This window comes from Lampris incognitus, chromosome 21 (assembly GCF_029633865.1).
Source record: "Lampris incognitus isolate fLamInc1 chromosome 21, fLamInc1.hap2, whole genome shotgun sequence".
Taxonomy (NCBI): domain Eukaryota; kingdom Metazoa; phylum Chordata; class Actinopteri; order Lampriformes; family Lampridae; genus Lampris; species Lampris incognitus.
The window spans coordinates 1,805,796-1,819,818 of record NC_079231.1 but is presented as its reverse complement, the minus strand read 5'-3'; the positions used below and the strand labels follow the sequence as shown (position 1 = coordinate 1,819,818).

Here is a 14,023-nt window from a genome sequence, read left to right as displayed (position 1 = left end):
TGGGAATGTTGCCAGGACACCGGGGAGCCCCCTACTCTTTGTGATAGGTGTCATGGGATCTTTAGTGACCACAGTGAGTCAGGACCTCGGTTTAACGTCTCATCCGAAGGACGGCATCTCCTACAGCACAGCGTCCCCTCACTGCGCTGAGGCGTTGGGATCTTTGATATTTGCTGTTTTTAGTAGGACCAGAGGGAAGACGCTTCCTTTTTTTATAATTTATTCTTATATTTCCCTTTTTCTGCCAAGTCAGTGGCCAATCGATCCCTATTCTAGTTCAAACATCCACCCCCGTACTGCATGCGTTCGCCAACTGCGTCTCTCCGGCCGGCAGTCTGGAAGGAGTCGCCTCGTCCAGGCCGAACCACTGCTCCCCCCCCACCTCCACCCCACACACACACACACACACAAGCCGACTCCGCCCCCTCCCGAAGACAGCGCTGCCATACGCCCATTTCACGCCGCGGCCATCTTGGATTTTTTTTTAAACCAAGTGGTGGGACTTAGCCACGCCCCCTTATTACTCAATCGGAAATCAATGCATCCGGGGCCAGCAGCAGCAAACATGGTTTGGACCACCAACCTCGAGCACCTACCGTCATTTACCACAAATTACAAAGAAAAATGGGCAGAGAAGGGGCGTCGGATCCCAAGGGATGGGGAATGGGAGAATATGAAAACTAAGCTGGATCTTTTCTTCTTCGAGTACTTTCTTCCTCTCCTGTGCCAGGGAGGAGAGACACACACAGGGCTGTATTCAAAGAAGCTGTTTAATCACAATAAAATAAAAAATAAGATACATTTCATTTTTATACTGTACATTCAATATTTATACATTAGATTGTCCCATCTACAATATTTTCATTCTTTGTCCTTTAACTTTAACAAAACTGTTGGTTCATTTTAAACTAAAATATGTTGGGTCAACCGTCATTCTGTTGTAGCAATAAACTGGAACTGGCTACCAACTCAAATCATCAGTTGTTTACTAAACTAAGATAGTGATTGCTCATCTCAAGGTGTGGGCTAAAAAATGGGACTGTACTGAAATGAAGTTAAATATGTTTCAATCTATCTAAGGTTTGTGTGCACTATTTTCCTGTCAGCTGAATTTAACAAAGGTTTAAAACGGTGGTCCCTGAAAATGTGTTAGGAGAGCACACACAGTCCCCAGTTGGTTGACTGTTCCACTTAGTGAAAGGGGTATGACTCCATCAAACATGTGGTACTGTGGCAGGAATGAGGAAAAACACAGGAGACCAAGGCGAGTTTGATGTTTATTCCTCAACTCCAAAAACCAACTGCAGCAGGAACAACCCTGCACCGGCGAGCCCGGGAACGTAAACCACGCCCCCAGCTCACAGTCCTGCTGGGTGAGAGGCATAGCCCCTAGTGTCCGCCACACAGCCCCCCCCCCCCGAACACCCAGAAGGGACTCCTGGAAAGAAAATCAGTCACTCACTGGAGGCTTAAGCAGCCTGCCATAACGGCTGCGCCGTCCCTCAGCCGAAACAGTAGGTGAAACACAGTCCAAAGCCGGCTGAGAAGCAGAACGCTGAACCCGTGAAGACACTGCCGGGGTCCTGGAAGGAGGACGACCCCGACGGGGAACCTGGGCCGGAAACACAACTTCGCCCGCCACCCTGTGCGCCGGTTTAAGCCTATCAAGCGTGACACGCTCCCTACGCCCACCCATGTCCAGCACAAAACCCTTAGGACCCGTCTCAAGAACCGGAAATGGGCCATCGTATGGGGGTTGGAGGGGTGAGCGGTGAGCATCATGCCGTACAAAAACAAAACGAGCCGACATGAGCTCCGCAGGCACGAACGACCGCGGAAAACAGTGGTGAGCGGGGCCTGGAACCCGAGTGATGTCGGACAAACAAGGATAAACGGCCGGACGGGGTCGAGGAGCGGAACTCCCAGGCAACAATTCCCCAGGGACGCGGAGCGGCTGACCGAGCACCAGCTCAGAGGGTGACGCGTCGAGGTCCTCCTTAGGAGCCGAACGCAACCCGAGCATAACCCAAGGTAAACGGTCCATCCAGTTACCATCCGAGAGCGCAGCGCGCAGCGCCGCCTTGAGCGACCGGTGAAAACGTTCACACAAGCCGTTAGCCTGGGGGTGGTACGCGGTAGTGCGGTGTACCTGCACACCCAAGGATCGCGCAAGTGCCGACCAGAGCTCTGACACGAACTGGGGGCCCCTGTCTGAGGTGATATCTGACGGAGTGCCGTAACGGGCGACCCAGGAGGAAAGAAAAGCGCGTGCAACATCCGAGGATGTTGTGGAGGACAGAGGGACAGCCTCTGGCCACCTGGTGGTCCGATCTACCATTGTGAGCAGGTGCGTAAAACCCTGTGAAGAAGGTAGAGGGCCCACCACGTCCACATGCACGTGGTCGAAACGTCTGGCCGGGATCGGAAACGGTTCGAGGGGCGATTTAGTGTGCTGGTGGACCTTAGCGCGCTGGCACGCTACACATGCAGCTGCCCACCCCTTGACGTCCTTGCGGAGACCAGGCCAGACGAACTTGGAACCGACCAACTTCACCGACGCCCGAACTCCAGGGTGCGAGAGGGAGTGAATCGATTCGAAAACTCGACGGCGCCAGGCCACTGGAACAACGGGGCGGGGACGGCCGGTGGAGACATCGCAGAGGAGGGCAGGACTGCCTTCCTGCATCACAGCGTCCTCTAGCTTGAGGCCGGTACGTGTTGACCTAAGGGCAAGGACGTCCGGGTCGCTGGGCTGGTCGGCAGCCATAGCGGAGAAATTCACACCGAGGTGCACAGGACACACAAGCACACGCGACAGACAATCAGCAACAGGGTTGGACTTCCCGGCCACATGCTGAATGTCCGTTGTGAACTCGGAGATCGCCGCTAGGTGGCGCTGTTGACGAGCAGACCACGGCTCAGTCACCTTGGACATGGCAAAAGTCAGCGGCTTATGATCCACATAAGCCGTGAATGGGCGACCCTCCAGCAGGAAGCGGAAATGCCGGGTTGCAAGGTGCAGTGCCAGCAACTCCCGGTCAAAAACGCTGTACTTGCGCTCGCTATCCCGCAGTTTGTGGCTAAAAAATGCGAGTGGCTGCCACGCATTCGCCACACGCTGTTCAACCACAGCCCCCACGGCTATGTCAGACACATCGGTAGTTAAAGCTATGGACGCCGTGGGTGTGGGATGGACGAGGAGGGCAGCGTTAGCCAGGGTGCACTTAGCTCCGTCAAAGGCCTGGACCTGTTCGGGAGTCCAGTCGACAGGGTCGTTAGCCTTCCTAAGCCGCAGGGCTTCGTAAAGTGGCTGAAGGAGGTGGGCAGCGCGAGGGAGGAAACGGTTATAGAAATTCACCATGCCCAAGAATTCCTGCAGTGCCTTAACAGAGACTGGGCGGGGAAATTCCGCCGCCGCTTGCACCTTAGAAGGCAACGGGACCGCGCCTTGCGGCAAAATGCGGTGACCCAAGAAGTCAATCACCGGCAGTCCAGACTGACACTTGGCCGGGTTGACTATCAGGCCGTGTTCGTCCAGACGACGGAAAACCTGTTTCAGGTGCGCCAGGTGCTCGTCAGGTGCGCCAGGTGCTCGTCAGCTGACGGACTGGCCACTAATATGTCGTCGAGATAAACGAACACGAAAGCAAGGTCACGCAACACCGAGTCCATCAGCCTCTGAAAGGTTTGCGCTGCCCCCTTCAAGCCAAAAGGCATGCGCACGAACTCAAAAAGCCCAAACGGGGTGATCACTGCGGTCTTGGGCACGTCCTCTGAGCGCACGGGAACCTGATGATAGCCGCGCACCAGGTCCACCTTAGAGAAGATAGTGGTACCTGCCAGGCGTATGGAAAAGTCCTGTATGTGTGGGATGGGATAGCGATCATTGGCGGTGACGTTGTTCAGGCGGCGAAAATCGCCGCAAGGCCGCCACGACCCATCCGCCTTGGGCACCCTGTGAAGCGGCGAGGCCCACGGGCTGTTGGAACGCCTCACTATACCCAGACGCTCCATGATGGCGAACTCCTCCTTAGCTGGAGCCCATTTTACCGCGTGGAGGCGCCGCGCGCGCAAAAACTGGCGGTTCCAGAGTGGGAATGAAATGTTCTACCCCGTGTTTAGTAACCGCGGTGGAAAAGGCAGGCGTAGTCACCGATGGAAAATCCGCCAGCAAACGCTGAAAAACATCCCCTAATGCTAAAAAGTTAGCGTGTGTTAACGGCCCGACTCCCCCTGTCTCGCACGGAACAGTGGCGAAAGACACAGCATCAATTAAACGGCGGTTTGCAACATCAACCAGCAGACCATTAGCACACAGAACATCCGCGCCGATAATAGGAACAGTAATGGCGGCCACTACAAAGTCCCACTCAAAATGGCGCCCGTGGAAGCAAACAGTCACCAACCTTGTGCCAAACGTCGCAATGGACGAACCGTTAGCTGCACTTAACTGTGGGCCGCCGCCTTCGGCCGACCTGTCTGTCTTAGCAGGAGGGAGTAGGCTCTTTTGCGAGCCTGAGTCCACCAGAAACCGTCTTCCTGACATCGTGTCCTTAATGAAGAGCAGCTCATTACGTCCGCCAGCGCCCACAGCTGCTACTGAGCGCTGCCCTGGAGTTTCCCGCCGCCTCAAACGTGCACGGAGGGACGCAGCGCCTCACCTTGCCGCCGAACCGCTGGTGGAAGAAACAGAGGCCTCTCCCGCGCCGTCTCCGGACAGTCACTCCAGCCACCACTGCCGGGTCCGCATCCTCCGACGTCGGCTGCAGAGGCTCCGATGCCACACTCTGCACAGAGAACCGTCTGGTAGCCAGCAGGACCCGATCGGCCTCCTCAGCCAAACCTCGGCAGTCACCAGCGGCCAGACAAGGGGAGTTAGCCAAAGCCGTGTGCACAGGAGACGGAAGCTGGCGCAGGAAAACGTGCGGGAAAAGGAATCCGCCTTCGTCCGAGCCTAGCAGCGACAGCATATTGTCCATGAGATCCACAGCCGTCCCGTCGCCCAAACCGGATAGGGAAAGGATCCTATCTGCCCTCTCTGCGGCAGATAGGCTGTACCTCCGGAGCAGAAGATGTTTGAGGGCGACGTATTTATCATGTTGCGGAGGGGCGCGCAACAGCTGCATGGCCCGGCGTGTGGACTGCTGGTCCAGTGCAGCGACGACCAAATAGTATCTGGAGTTGTCCGCGGAGATTCCACGCAGGTGGAGCCGCGGCGAGAACGGCTGGCTGTGAGAGTTGGGGCGGCGTGGCCGAAGTGGATTCACACTCCTCTTCTGCTCCAAACATGTTCAATTCGGGGTCACCAATGTGGCAGGAATGAGTTTGATGTTTATTCCTCAGCTCCAAAAACCAACTGCAGCAGGAACAACCCTGCACCGGCAAGCCCGGGAACATAAACCACGCCCCCAGCTCACAGTCCTGCTGGGTGAGAGGCATAACCCCTAGTGTCCGCCACAGTACTCCTTTATGCGTCTTATTGACCGTTCGACGTGTATTCTCAAGCCAGCAAAACTCTGTGTGTCTGTGAGCTCATCACAGCTAAACTGTCCACTTGGGCCTAAAAATGCAGGGATGACAAGTTTTACATCTATTTCATCGAGCAGGTCTTTGATAAGGAAGCCCTTATCGGCCACGACCTCATCACCTGACTCTTAAGAGGTCCAGAACACCTGACCTCTTAGTTATCTCCTTATCAGAAATACATCCTGTGTATAGATTACTTACCAGGCTAACTGACCCTGAGGGAGTGATCCCAATTAGGGATTTCAGCGTAGTGTTACTTTTATAATGGGAGTATGTCACGGTGTTCAAAACCTCCGAACTAGCTGTCTCGATGCGGATCTCTGTGCAGTCTAGTATCACTCTTGTGTTTGGGTAGAATTCCCTGAATACTGGTGGCATTAGCTCGTCTACTGCTGCTCTACTAGGCCATATTGGGAGGGTCCCTAACATAAAGAGCAAATAGTTGGCCCACGTCGTACAGTTCCTGCTGACTGTGGCCGGCGACACATTGACTCGTACAGATAAATCCAGAGCAAAAAAGCCCTGCCTCACACGGCACAAGAACAGGAAAAACTGATCAATCAGCGATAAATGCTCTGCATGGAAGCCAGACACAGAAATGTGTTCTAGGTTATGGCTGTTCCTTTGCATTTGAGTCCATCGCACCATGGACTCTGCAGTAGGCTGTAAAGCTAGGAAGAGTGCTTTGAGGGTGTGGTAATCCTTAAAACCAGTGTAAAACCTGATCAGATTGGGCGTGCACTGGAAGCGTTCTAGACCAAAACGCTCACTTTTCAGCTTTTTATTTTCGTCCTCCAGGAAAGCGATGCGTTTCTTTACTGCGTCAAGCTGGTCTTCCACAGAAAGGGGCTTCACGTCGTAGTCATGATCAGGTAGAGTCGCCCAAACCTCACTGGACACATGAGGATATGTCATACATGTGGGAAGCAATATAAATCCACAGATTTTCCTGTTATCAAGATGATGTGTCAGAACAGAGCTACCCACTATTGAAAGATTAGTGAATATATATATATATATATATATATATATTATACAATGCAGTAATCTACATGTTTGAAAAATTGTATTGTACTGACAGTAACAACTCACCTATCTCCCTAATGTTCCTCTTCATGTTCCTCTTCATCTTCTTCCGCTATTAAGTCACCAATGCGACTACAAACAGGAGCAAACATTTTTGAAATGTCAAGGATTTATCTCTTTCCCTTGATAGGAGTTGCAGGATGGTACACAGCAGTACGACATGTTGCAGTGTTTTCAATGAAGTAAGAAGGGGGCGTGGCTAAGTTCCTACCGCTTGGTTTTTTAAATCCAAGATGGCGGCGGCGTGAAATGGGCGTATTACTGCTGCTTCGTCGAGTCCGGCCATAGTCGGATCTGACGAGAAGGGAAGACACTTCTGACACCAAATTAGCAAGCTAGGGTTTGCAGTGGCAAAACTCAGGCAGGGAAATAATCTTACGTTTTGTAGCAGTTCCTGTGCCACATACACTGCACGACCCCAGGAACTTGCCCTCTTTATTGATAGCCTTAATCATGGTGTAAAATGTTTTCTTCATAACAGAAACTGGACAACTTGAAACTTTGTAAATAACAGTAACACTAAACCACAGGTAACATCTGTCGTAATTTGGATTACAAAATAAGCTTAACATACTATGTTCATAAAAATATTGTCACAGAGCATGCTAGGAAACCTCACCCACCGATGCCCAACACACTACAATGTTCACAAAGGAAGGGAAAAAGTAGAAAATACTTAAAATGAAGACAAACTGATTTTTCCCTCCTATGCTTTTTCACTCAGACCATTTTGATTCACTGAAGAACCACGGGGTGGCAGTCATTCACTTTCAAAAGAATGAATGTGGTGTGGAAAGATAACTTTCCGTCAACGGGAGAAATTGAAAAAACACCATTATTACATCTTGTGGTTGTACTGTGCTCCTCTCTCTCTCTCTCTCTCTCTCTCTCTCTCTCTCTCTCTCTCTCTCTCTCTCTCTCTCTCTCTCTCTCTCTCTCTCTCTCTCTCTCTCAACTCCAGCAGTCAGACAGACAAGCAAGCAGATAGTCAAGAAGAAACAGGCCAGTGGGAATTCAGCTCTGCAGGTGAGCGACCGTCAAACACAAAAAGTAGACTAAACGGATCTGGATCTATACGGAAAGCTGGAGAGAGAGAGAGAGAAACGGGGGGGTGTTATGGCTCCCTTGCAGCTGGCGGTGTTGTGGCGTCTCTCTGTCATTTTTTTCCTCTCCTCCTTCCTTTTCTTTCTGGATGTTTTTACCGTCAGCAGTGACCGCTGTCCTCCTGGTGACACTAACTCCTCCGAGTCTGACCTGTATGACCTTCAGTCTGCTCCCTGGAACCAGAGCCGGACTCAGGTATGTATAAATACATTTTAAAAAACACATCTTTTCTTTCTTTCCTCACATTTTCCCTCCACATTGCAGATTCACTTCTACTTTAAACATGGTCATATCTACTTGTTGACAGGTTGATATTACATTTTGTTTCATTATTAAGCTTTTATTATTCAGTCAAGTTTAAAGCCTATTAAAGCCTTCATCAACTTGAACCAACACAAACCGTCCTGCTCTTCACCTTATTAATGGATCAGTCAGACACGATCAATAAGTTATCAACATGTCATGTCTTTACATCAGCTTAATACATATTTTATGCATATTAGTCCCTGTTTTCTGCTGCTCACCGGTGTCAAGTCACAGCACATAAAGACTGTCTGTCTGTCTGTCCTGTCTTTCTGTCTGGTAGTCAGTGTGTGTATGGGGAGGATGGATGTCTCATGGTCAGACTCTCTACATGACCGGACTTCTGCTTGGCTCCCTGTGTGGTGGAGCCTTGTCTGACTGGTAACATACACACACACACACACACACACACACACACACACACACACACACACACACACACACACACACACATCATTGCCACTGGTAGTCACTCAGGGTCGAGTATGACTGTCCTCCTTCTGGGTCCTTGTAGGTCTTCAGGTGGGCATAAAGGCCGATCCTGGAGCCACATATTTTGGGGCAGTGTGGCCAAGGGTGTGAAGAAGTGGTTGAGGGTGTGGTTTGGGCCTTTCTGGTAACTCGTTCCTCTCTGAGTCTGCTTGTTTTCAGCAGCACAGTGGAGGTTCTGGTTGTACCACGCAGCACCCTCACGGACAGCCAGTCCCCAGGCCTCCCTGTTTTTTGCTGCTTGTTCCCAGGTGTTACGGTCAATGCCAAACCTTTTGACGTGAGCCTTGATGATATCTTTATATCACTTCTTTTGACCTCCTGGGGCACGGCGTCCTGTCACGAGCTGAGAGTAAAGGACTTGTTTCAGGAGGCAAGAGTCAGGCATGCGGAGGACATGGCCAGTCCAGCTCAGCTGATCTTGTGTGATGGTGGCAGTTATAGTTGGCATATTAGCCTCCTTGAGGACGCTGAAGTTGGTGTGTTTATCCTCCCTGCTGATCTTGAGGATTTTCCTGAGGCATCGCTGTTGATATGCCTCGAGTGCCTTCAGGTGCCTGCTATATGGGGTCCAGGTTTCTGATCCATACAGTAGGGTGGGCAGCACTACTGCTTTGTACACCAGAACTTTTGTTCTGGCCTGAAGGTCTCGGTTTTCAAAACCCTTTTACTCAAGCTTGAGAAGGCCCGGGTGGCACAACTGAGACGATGGTGTATTTCAATGTCAGTGTTGGCTTTGGAGGAGAGAAGGTTGCCAAATTATGGGAACTGTTCCATGTTTTCGAGTCTGGTGTTGTCTACAGAGATTGATGGTGGCAGAGCAGGTATATTTCTGTTGGGTGGGGGTTGGTAGAGGATATGGGTCTTTTTTATGTTAATGGCCAAGCCAAGCTGCTTGTATGCCTTTGCAAAGGTGTCCAGTATATTATGTAGTTCCTCTTCTATGAGGAACACAAAGGCATTGTCATCGGTGTACTGCAGCTCTATGATGGATGTGGTGGTGGTTTTACCTTTAGCCCTGAATCTGTTAATTTTCAGAAGATTCCCATCAGTCCTGTACATGATTTTGACTCCCTGAGGCAGATTGGGAACCGTGACGCGGTGGATGGTGGCAATGAATACAGAGAACGGGGTTGGGGCAATGACACAGCCTTGGTTAACTCCTGTGTGAACCTTGAATGACTCTGTCTCGTCTCTGTAACTCCTGAGTACTTTAGCTGACATATTGTCATGTAGTATTCATAGTTCGCTGATATATTTGTCAGGGTAGCCCATTTTTGACAAAACTAGCCAGAGGGCCTGGCGGTTTATGAAATCAAAAGCTTTGGTTAAGTCTATGAAGGCCATGTACAATGGTTGATTCTGTTCCTGGGCTTTTTCTTGGAGTTGGCGAGCAATAAAAATCATGTCTATGGTGCCTCTGTTAGGACGAAAACCCCTCTGGGGTCTGGCAGAATTTCCTCTTATATTGGGAGGAGTCTGTTGGCCAAGACCCAAGCCAGGGCTTTCCCTGTGGTGGAAAGCAAGGAAATGCCATTGTAATTTCCCGCCCTCATTTTTGTCCCCTTTCTTAGCGATAGAGGCAATGAGTGCATTCCTACAAGGATTTCCTCTTTTTCCCATATTTTAAGTAGCAGGGCATGGATGTGTCTGAGGAGTGTAGGTCCACCTGCCCTCAGTACTTCTGCCGGTATTCCATCAGGACCAGCACTGTTGTTGATTTTCATCTTGCTGATGGCATCCTGGACTTCTCTTAAACTAGGTGGTGCTGCCATGTCCTCCTCATTGGGTTGTTGAGGGAGTTGTTGGAGGGCATCCATCTCAGGGCTAAAGTCCTGGTTTATAAGATCCTGGTAGAGCGCTTTCCACCTCTCTTTGATTGAATCATCTGTTAGCCGTGTCTAACCATCTTTGGAGTGAAAGGGAGTTAGACGGCGGTAGCTGGGACTGTATATTGCATTTAGTAGCTTCAAAGAAGCCTCTGGTATCCCCAGTATCTGCAAGGTGCTGGATCTCAAGGGCCTTCTTCATCCGGACTTTGGACGGCTGACTTTGCGCTCACATTGACAGCTCATTTATTTTGGCAGTTGATGTCATTCTGCCAGGTGGTAAAGGCTTGCCTCTTGATATTGTTCAAACGTTGGATTTCCAAGTCATTCTCATCAAACCAATCTTGGTGGTTCTTAATCTTATGTCCAAGAGTGGTTCAACAGGTGCCAGAGATTGCAGTCCTGAGCATATTCCAGTTGCTTTCAATATCATCTGGATACTGCTTGGGCATTGACATACTTAGCATGGCCTGGAACTGTTGATAAGAGGAGGTATCAGTAAGCCTTTCAAGGTTGAGCTTTAGGCAGCTCTCATTTTTTTCTCCACCCTTCTTCTCCGGTGAAGTTGGATGGACAGGGTGGCGTGGATAAGGCGGTGGTCAGTCCAGCAGTCATCTGCACTGATCATCACTCTGGTGGCTAGTACCTTGCGTCAATCTCTTTGGCGGACAATAATGTAGTCAATGCGGTGCCAAATGTTAGAACGAGGGTGCCTCCAGGTTGTTTTAAATTTGTTCTTCTGGCAAAAGAGTGTGTTGGTGATGATTAGGCTGTGTTCTGAACATGTTGTTAACAGAAGGATGCCATCATTAGCGCGGGAAGCGGGGAGCACTGGGGGGCTGCAGCTCCCCCTAGTGGTGACTGCAGCCCCCCCCCCGGTAATGGTAGGTGGATGTGTAACATCTAAGACCCAACAGTATGCCTAACCTTTCCTAATGTACAAATGCAAATAAAACATACCTTTATTTTAAACAGTGGACGAGGGCTAAAGTGGGTAAACACTCCATTCCAAATCTGCTACATATGCTCCTTACAAACAAAACAATGACGTCATTCTGTAGCGACCGGGGGAAGCGGTCGCTCTGACTGTCGGCGGTTCTGCACCGGAGGAGCGCAATGGCTGATGGGACTGTTAATGTTAGATTTAAAATTGTGTTTTAATGATATGGTGTTCATGTTGTGGTTATTCTTGTGTTGTTGTTTTGGGGGTTCGACTCAGACTAAGTAGGAGACCGTTTACTGACTGATTGTAGGATCGTGACTGGAACTGATGTCTCACCACTTGGGACATGGGGGGGGGGGCTTATTACATTGTTGTCCGTTCTGGTCTGTTCTGGCCGGCTGGGGTCATGTGGTGTATGGGGCATGGGAGTTGTGATTAAAAAGAGAGTTCTGGGGTTCACAGCGGTGTAGCGGTCTAAGCATCGGCTTTGTGTCGATGCAGTTGCCCACTGGGGACCGGGGTTCGCGCCCCGGTCTCGTCAGATCCAACTATGGCCGGACTCGATGAAGCAGCAATAATTGGCAATGCTGTCTTCGGGAGGGGGGCGGAGTCGGCTTGTGTTCGTCACATGAATGCGTCTCTGGGTGTGTCGGAAAAAGCAGTGGTTCGGCCTGGATTCGCATTGTCACGAAAGTGGCGAGGCGTCTCCTTCGAGACTGCCCGCCGGAGAGATGCAGTTGGCGAAGGCATGCAGTACGAGGGTGGGTGTTTGAACTAAAATAGGGATCGATTGGCCACTAAGTTGGGAGAAAAAGGGAAAAATCAGAAATAAATTTAAAAAAAAAGAGAGATAGAGTTCTGCCTCTCGACTCATTCTTCCATGCTGGCTCGCCACAATACTTTTCATTTTAGTTGGCAGCCCCCCTACTTAAAACATCTTCCCACGCACCTGGATGCTGTTGGAGTTTGTGTTTTAAACTCCTCCCTTGCCAATTATGCCTCTCCACAAGTTGTAATTTCGCCCCACTCTGGCATTGAAATCTTCAAACCGGATTAGCTAATCCTCCTTGGGGACTTTGGTGAGAACATTGTCCATGTTGGCGTAGAAGGTCTCCTTTGCTTCATCCTGTGAGTCAAATGTTGGAGCATATGCACTGGTGACAATAATGCTTTGGTTATTTGCAAGTGCCAGTCGTATTGTCATCAGGCATTCACTGATGCCCAGGGGAAGCTCAGCAAGGTGGCAAATGATGCTGTTTTTGATGGCAAAACCCACACTGTGGCTCCTTGGCTCATCAGCTGCTTTTCCTTTTCAAAAAAAAAGTGTAACCACCCTTCTCTTCCAGCTGTCCTTGATCAGCCAATTACAGGTGCATCTCAAAAAATTAGAATATTGTGGAAAAGTTCATTATTTTCCGTAATTTAATTCAAAAAGTGAAACTTTCATATATTCTAGATTCATTACACATAAAGTGAAATATGTCAAGCCTTTTTTGTTTTAATCTTGATGATTACGGCTTACAGCTCATGAAAATCAAAAATCCAGTATACGGGTGAGTAGGGTCTCTTGGGCGGGTTGGGCAGGCCCGGATGACGTGTCCTTCCTTAACACAATAGAGGCACTGTTGGTTACCCATTCTGTGTTCCCTCTCTTCTCGTGAGAGCTGAGAACGGCCAATCTCCATGGGCTGTCCTGACCTGGATGTAGTTGTGGTAGGAGGTAGCACGTGCTGGAGAGGGGGCGGAGTCGAGCCAGAAGCGGACGGTGAGGGGGCTACTGTGGCTGAGCAACTAGGGGCAGGACGAGGGGCAATACATTTGGCTCGGCCCAAACGGCGTTCTCGTAGCCGAGAGTCCATCCTAAGAGCCAGAGTAATGAGGTTGTTCAGGGTTTCTGGACTGTCTCGGACGATGAGGTCTTTGATCACGTCGCTCAAGCCCTTGCAATATATACTAAGGAGGGCTCTGTCGTCCCAACGACTCTGTGGCTAAGATCCTGAACTCAACCGTGTAAATGGCCACAGAACGAGACCCCTGATGGATAACAAGCAACCGGCTAGCTGCATCCTGCCCATCTAAGGGATGGTCATAAACTGAACGGAACTTGCTCTTAAACAGGGGGTAATCAATGGAATAAGCAGCATTGCTTCCAACAGCAGCTATGGCCCAACTAAGGGCCTCATCGGCTAGAGGTGACATTATGAAAGCTATCTTGGCCCTGTCTGAGGAGTACTTGGAAGGCTGATGCGTAAACAGCAGTTCACACTGAGTTAGGAAACCCCTGCACTGGTTGAAGTCGCCATCGAACGCTCTGGGGCAAACTAAGCTGGGTTCAGGTTAAAGAACTGGCTGGGCAGGGGGAACGGGGTCAGCTGGGATGTTGGGAGGACTGGGTTCTGGACTGGGACTAGGGGCAGAAGTCGCACCAGCAGCTAAAGCATCGAGTGAGAGCTGGATAGATGCCAGGGCTCCTGAAATGGCATCCACCTTGGCTGTGAGACTAGCGACTGTACTGATGGTGGTTTGGGAAGTGTTTTCGAGAACAGCGATCTGGGATTGGACCGAGGGGAAAGCCTTCTGTAGTTCGGCCTGCAATTTGGTGAGATGAGCGGCTTGATTAAAAACTACTTTACGTAATTCTGGGGAGGGTTCATTCCCTGCCCCTGGGGTCCCGGCTTGGCTCGTAATGGCTTGAACATTCTGTTGCGTGCCCAACCGATTCCGAGCAGCCGAATGTGCCGGG

General features: G+C 50.4%; 1 protein-coding gene across 1 annotated transcript in view; it reads left to right on the top strand.

Moving 5' to 3' along the window:
• The first annotated feature begins 7,728 nt into the window (after window positions 1-7,728).
• LOC130131741 (solute carrier family 22 member 6) overlaps window positions 7,729-14,023 on the top strand; it is a 56,692-nt gene continuing 50,397 nt past the window's right edge. The window contains exons 1-2 of the mRNA XM_056301541.1: window positions 7,729-7,911; window positions 8,303-8,400. Coding sequence (XP_056157516.1) covers window positions 7,729-7,911; window positions 8,303-8,400 — 281 coding nt within the window. The remainder of the gene's footprint in view (window positions 7,912-8,302; window positions 8,401-14,023) is intronic.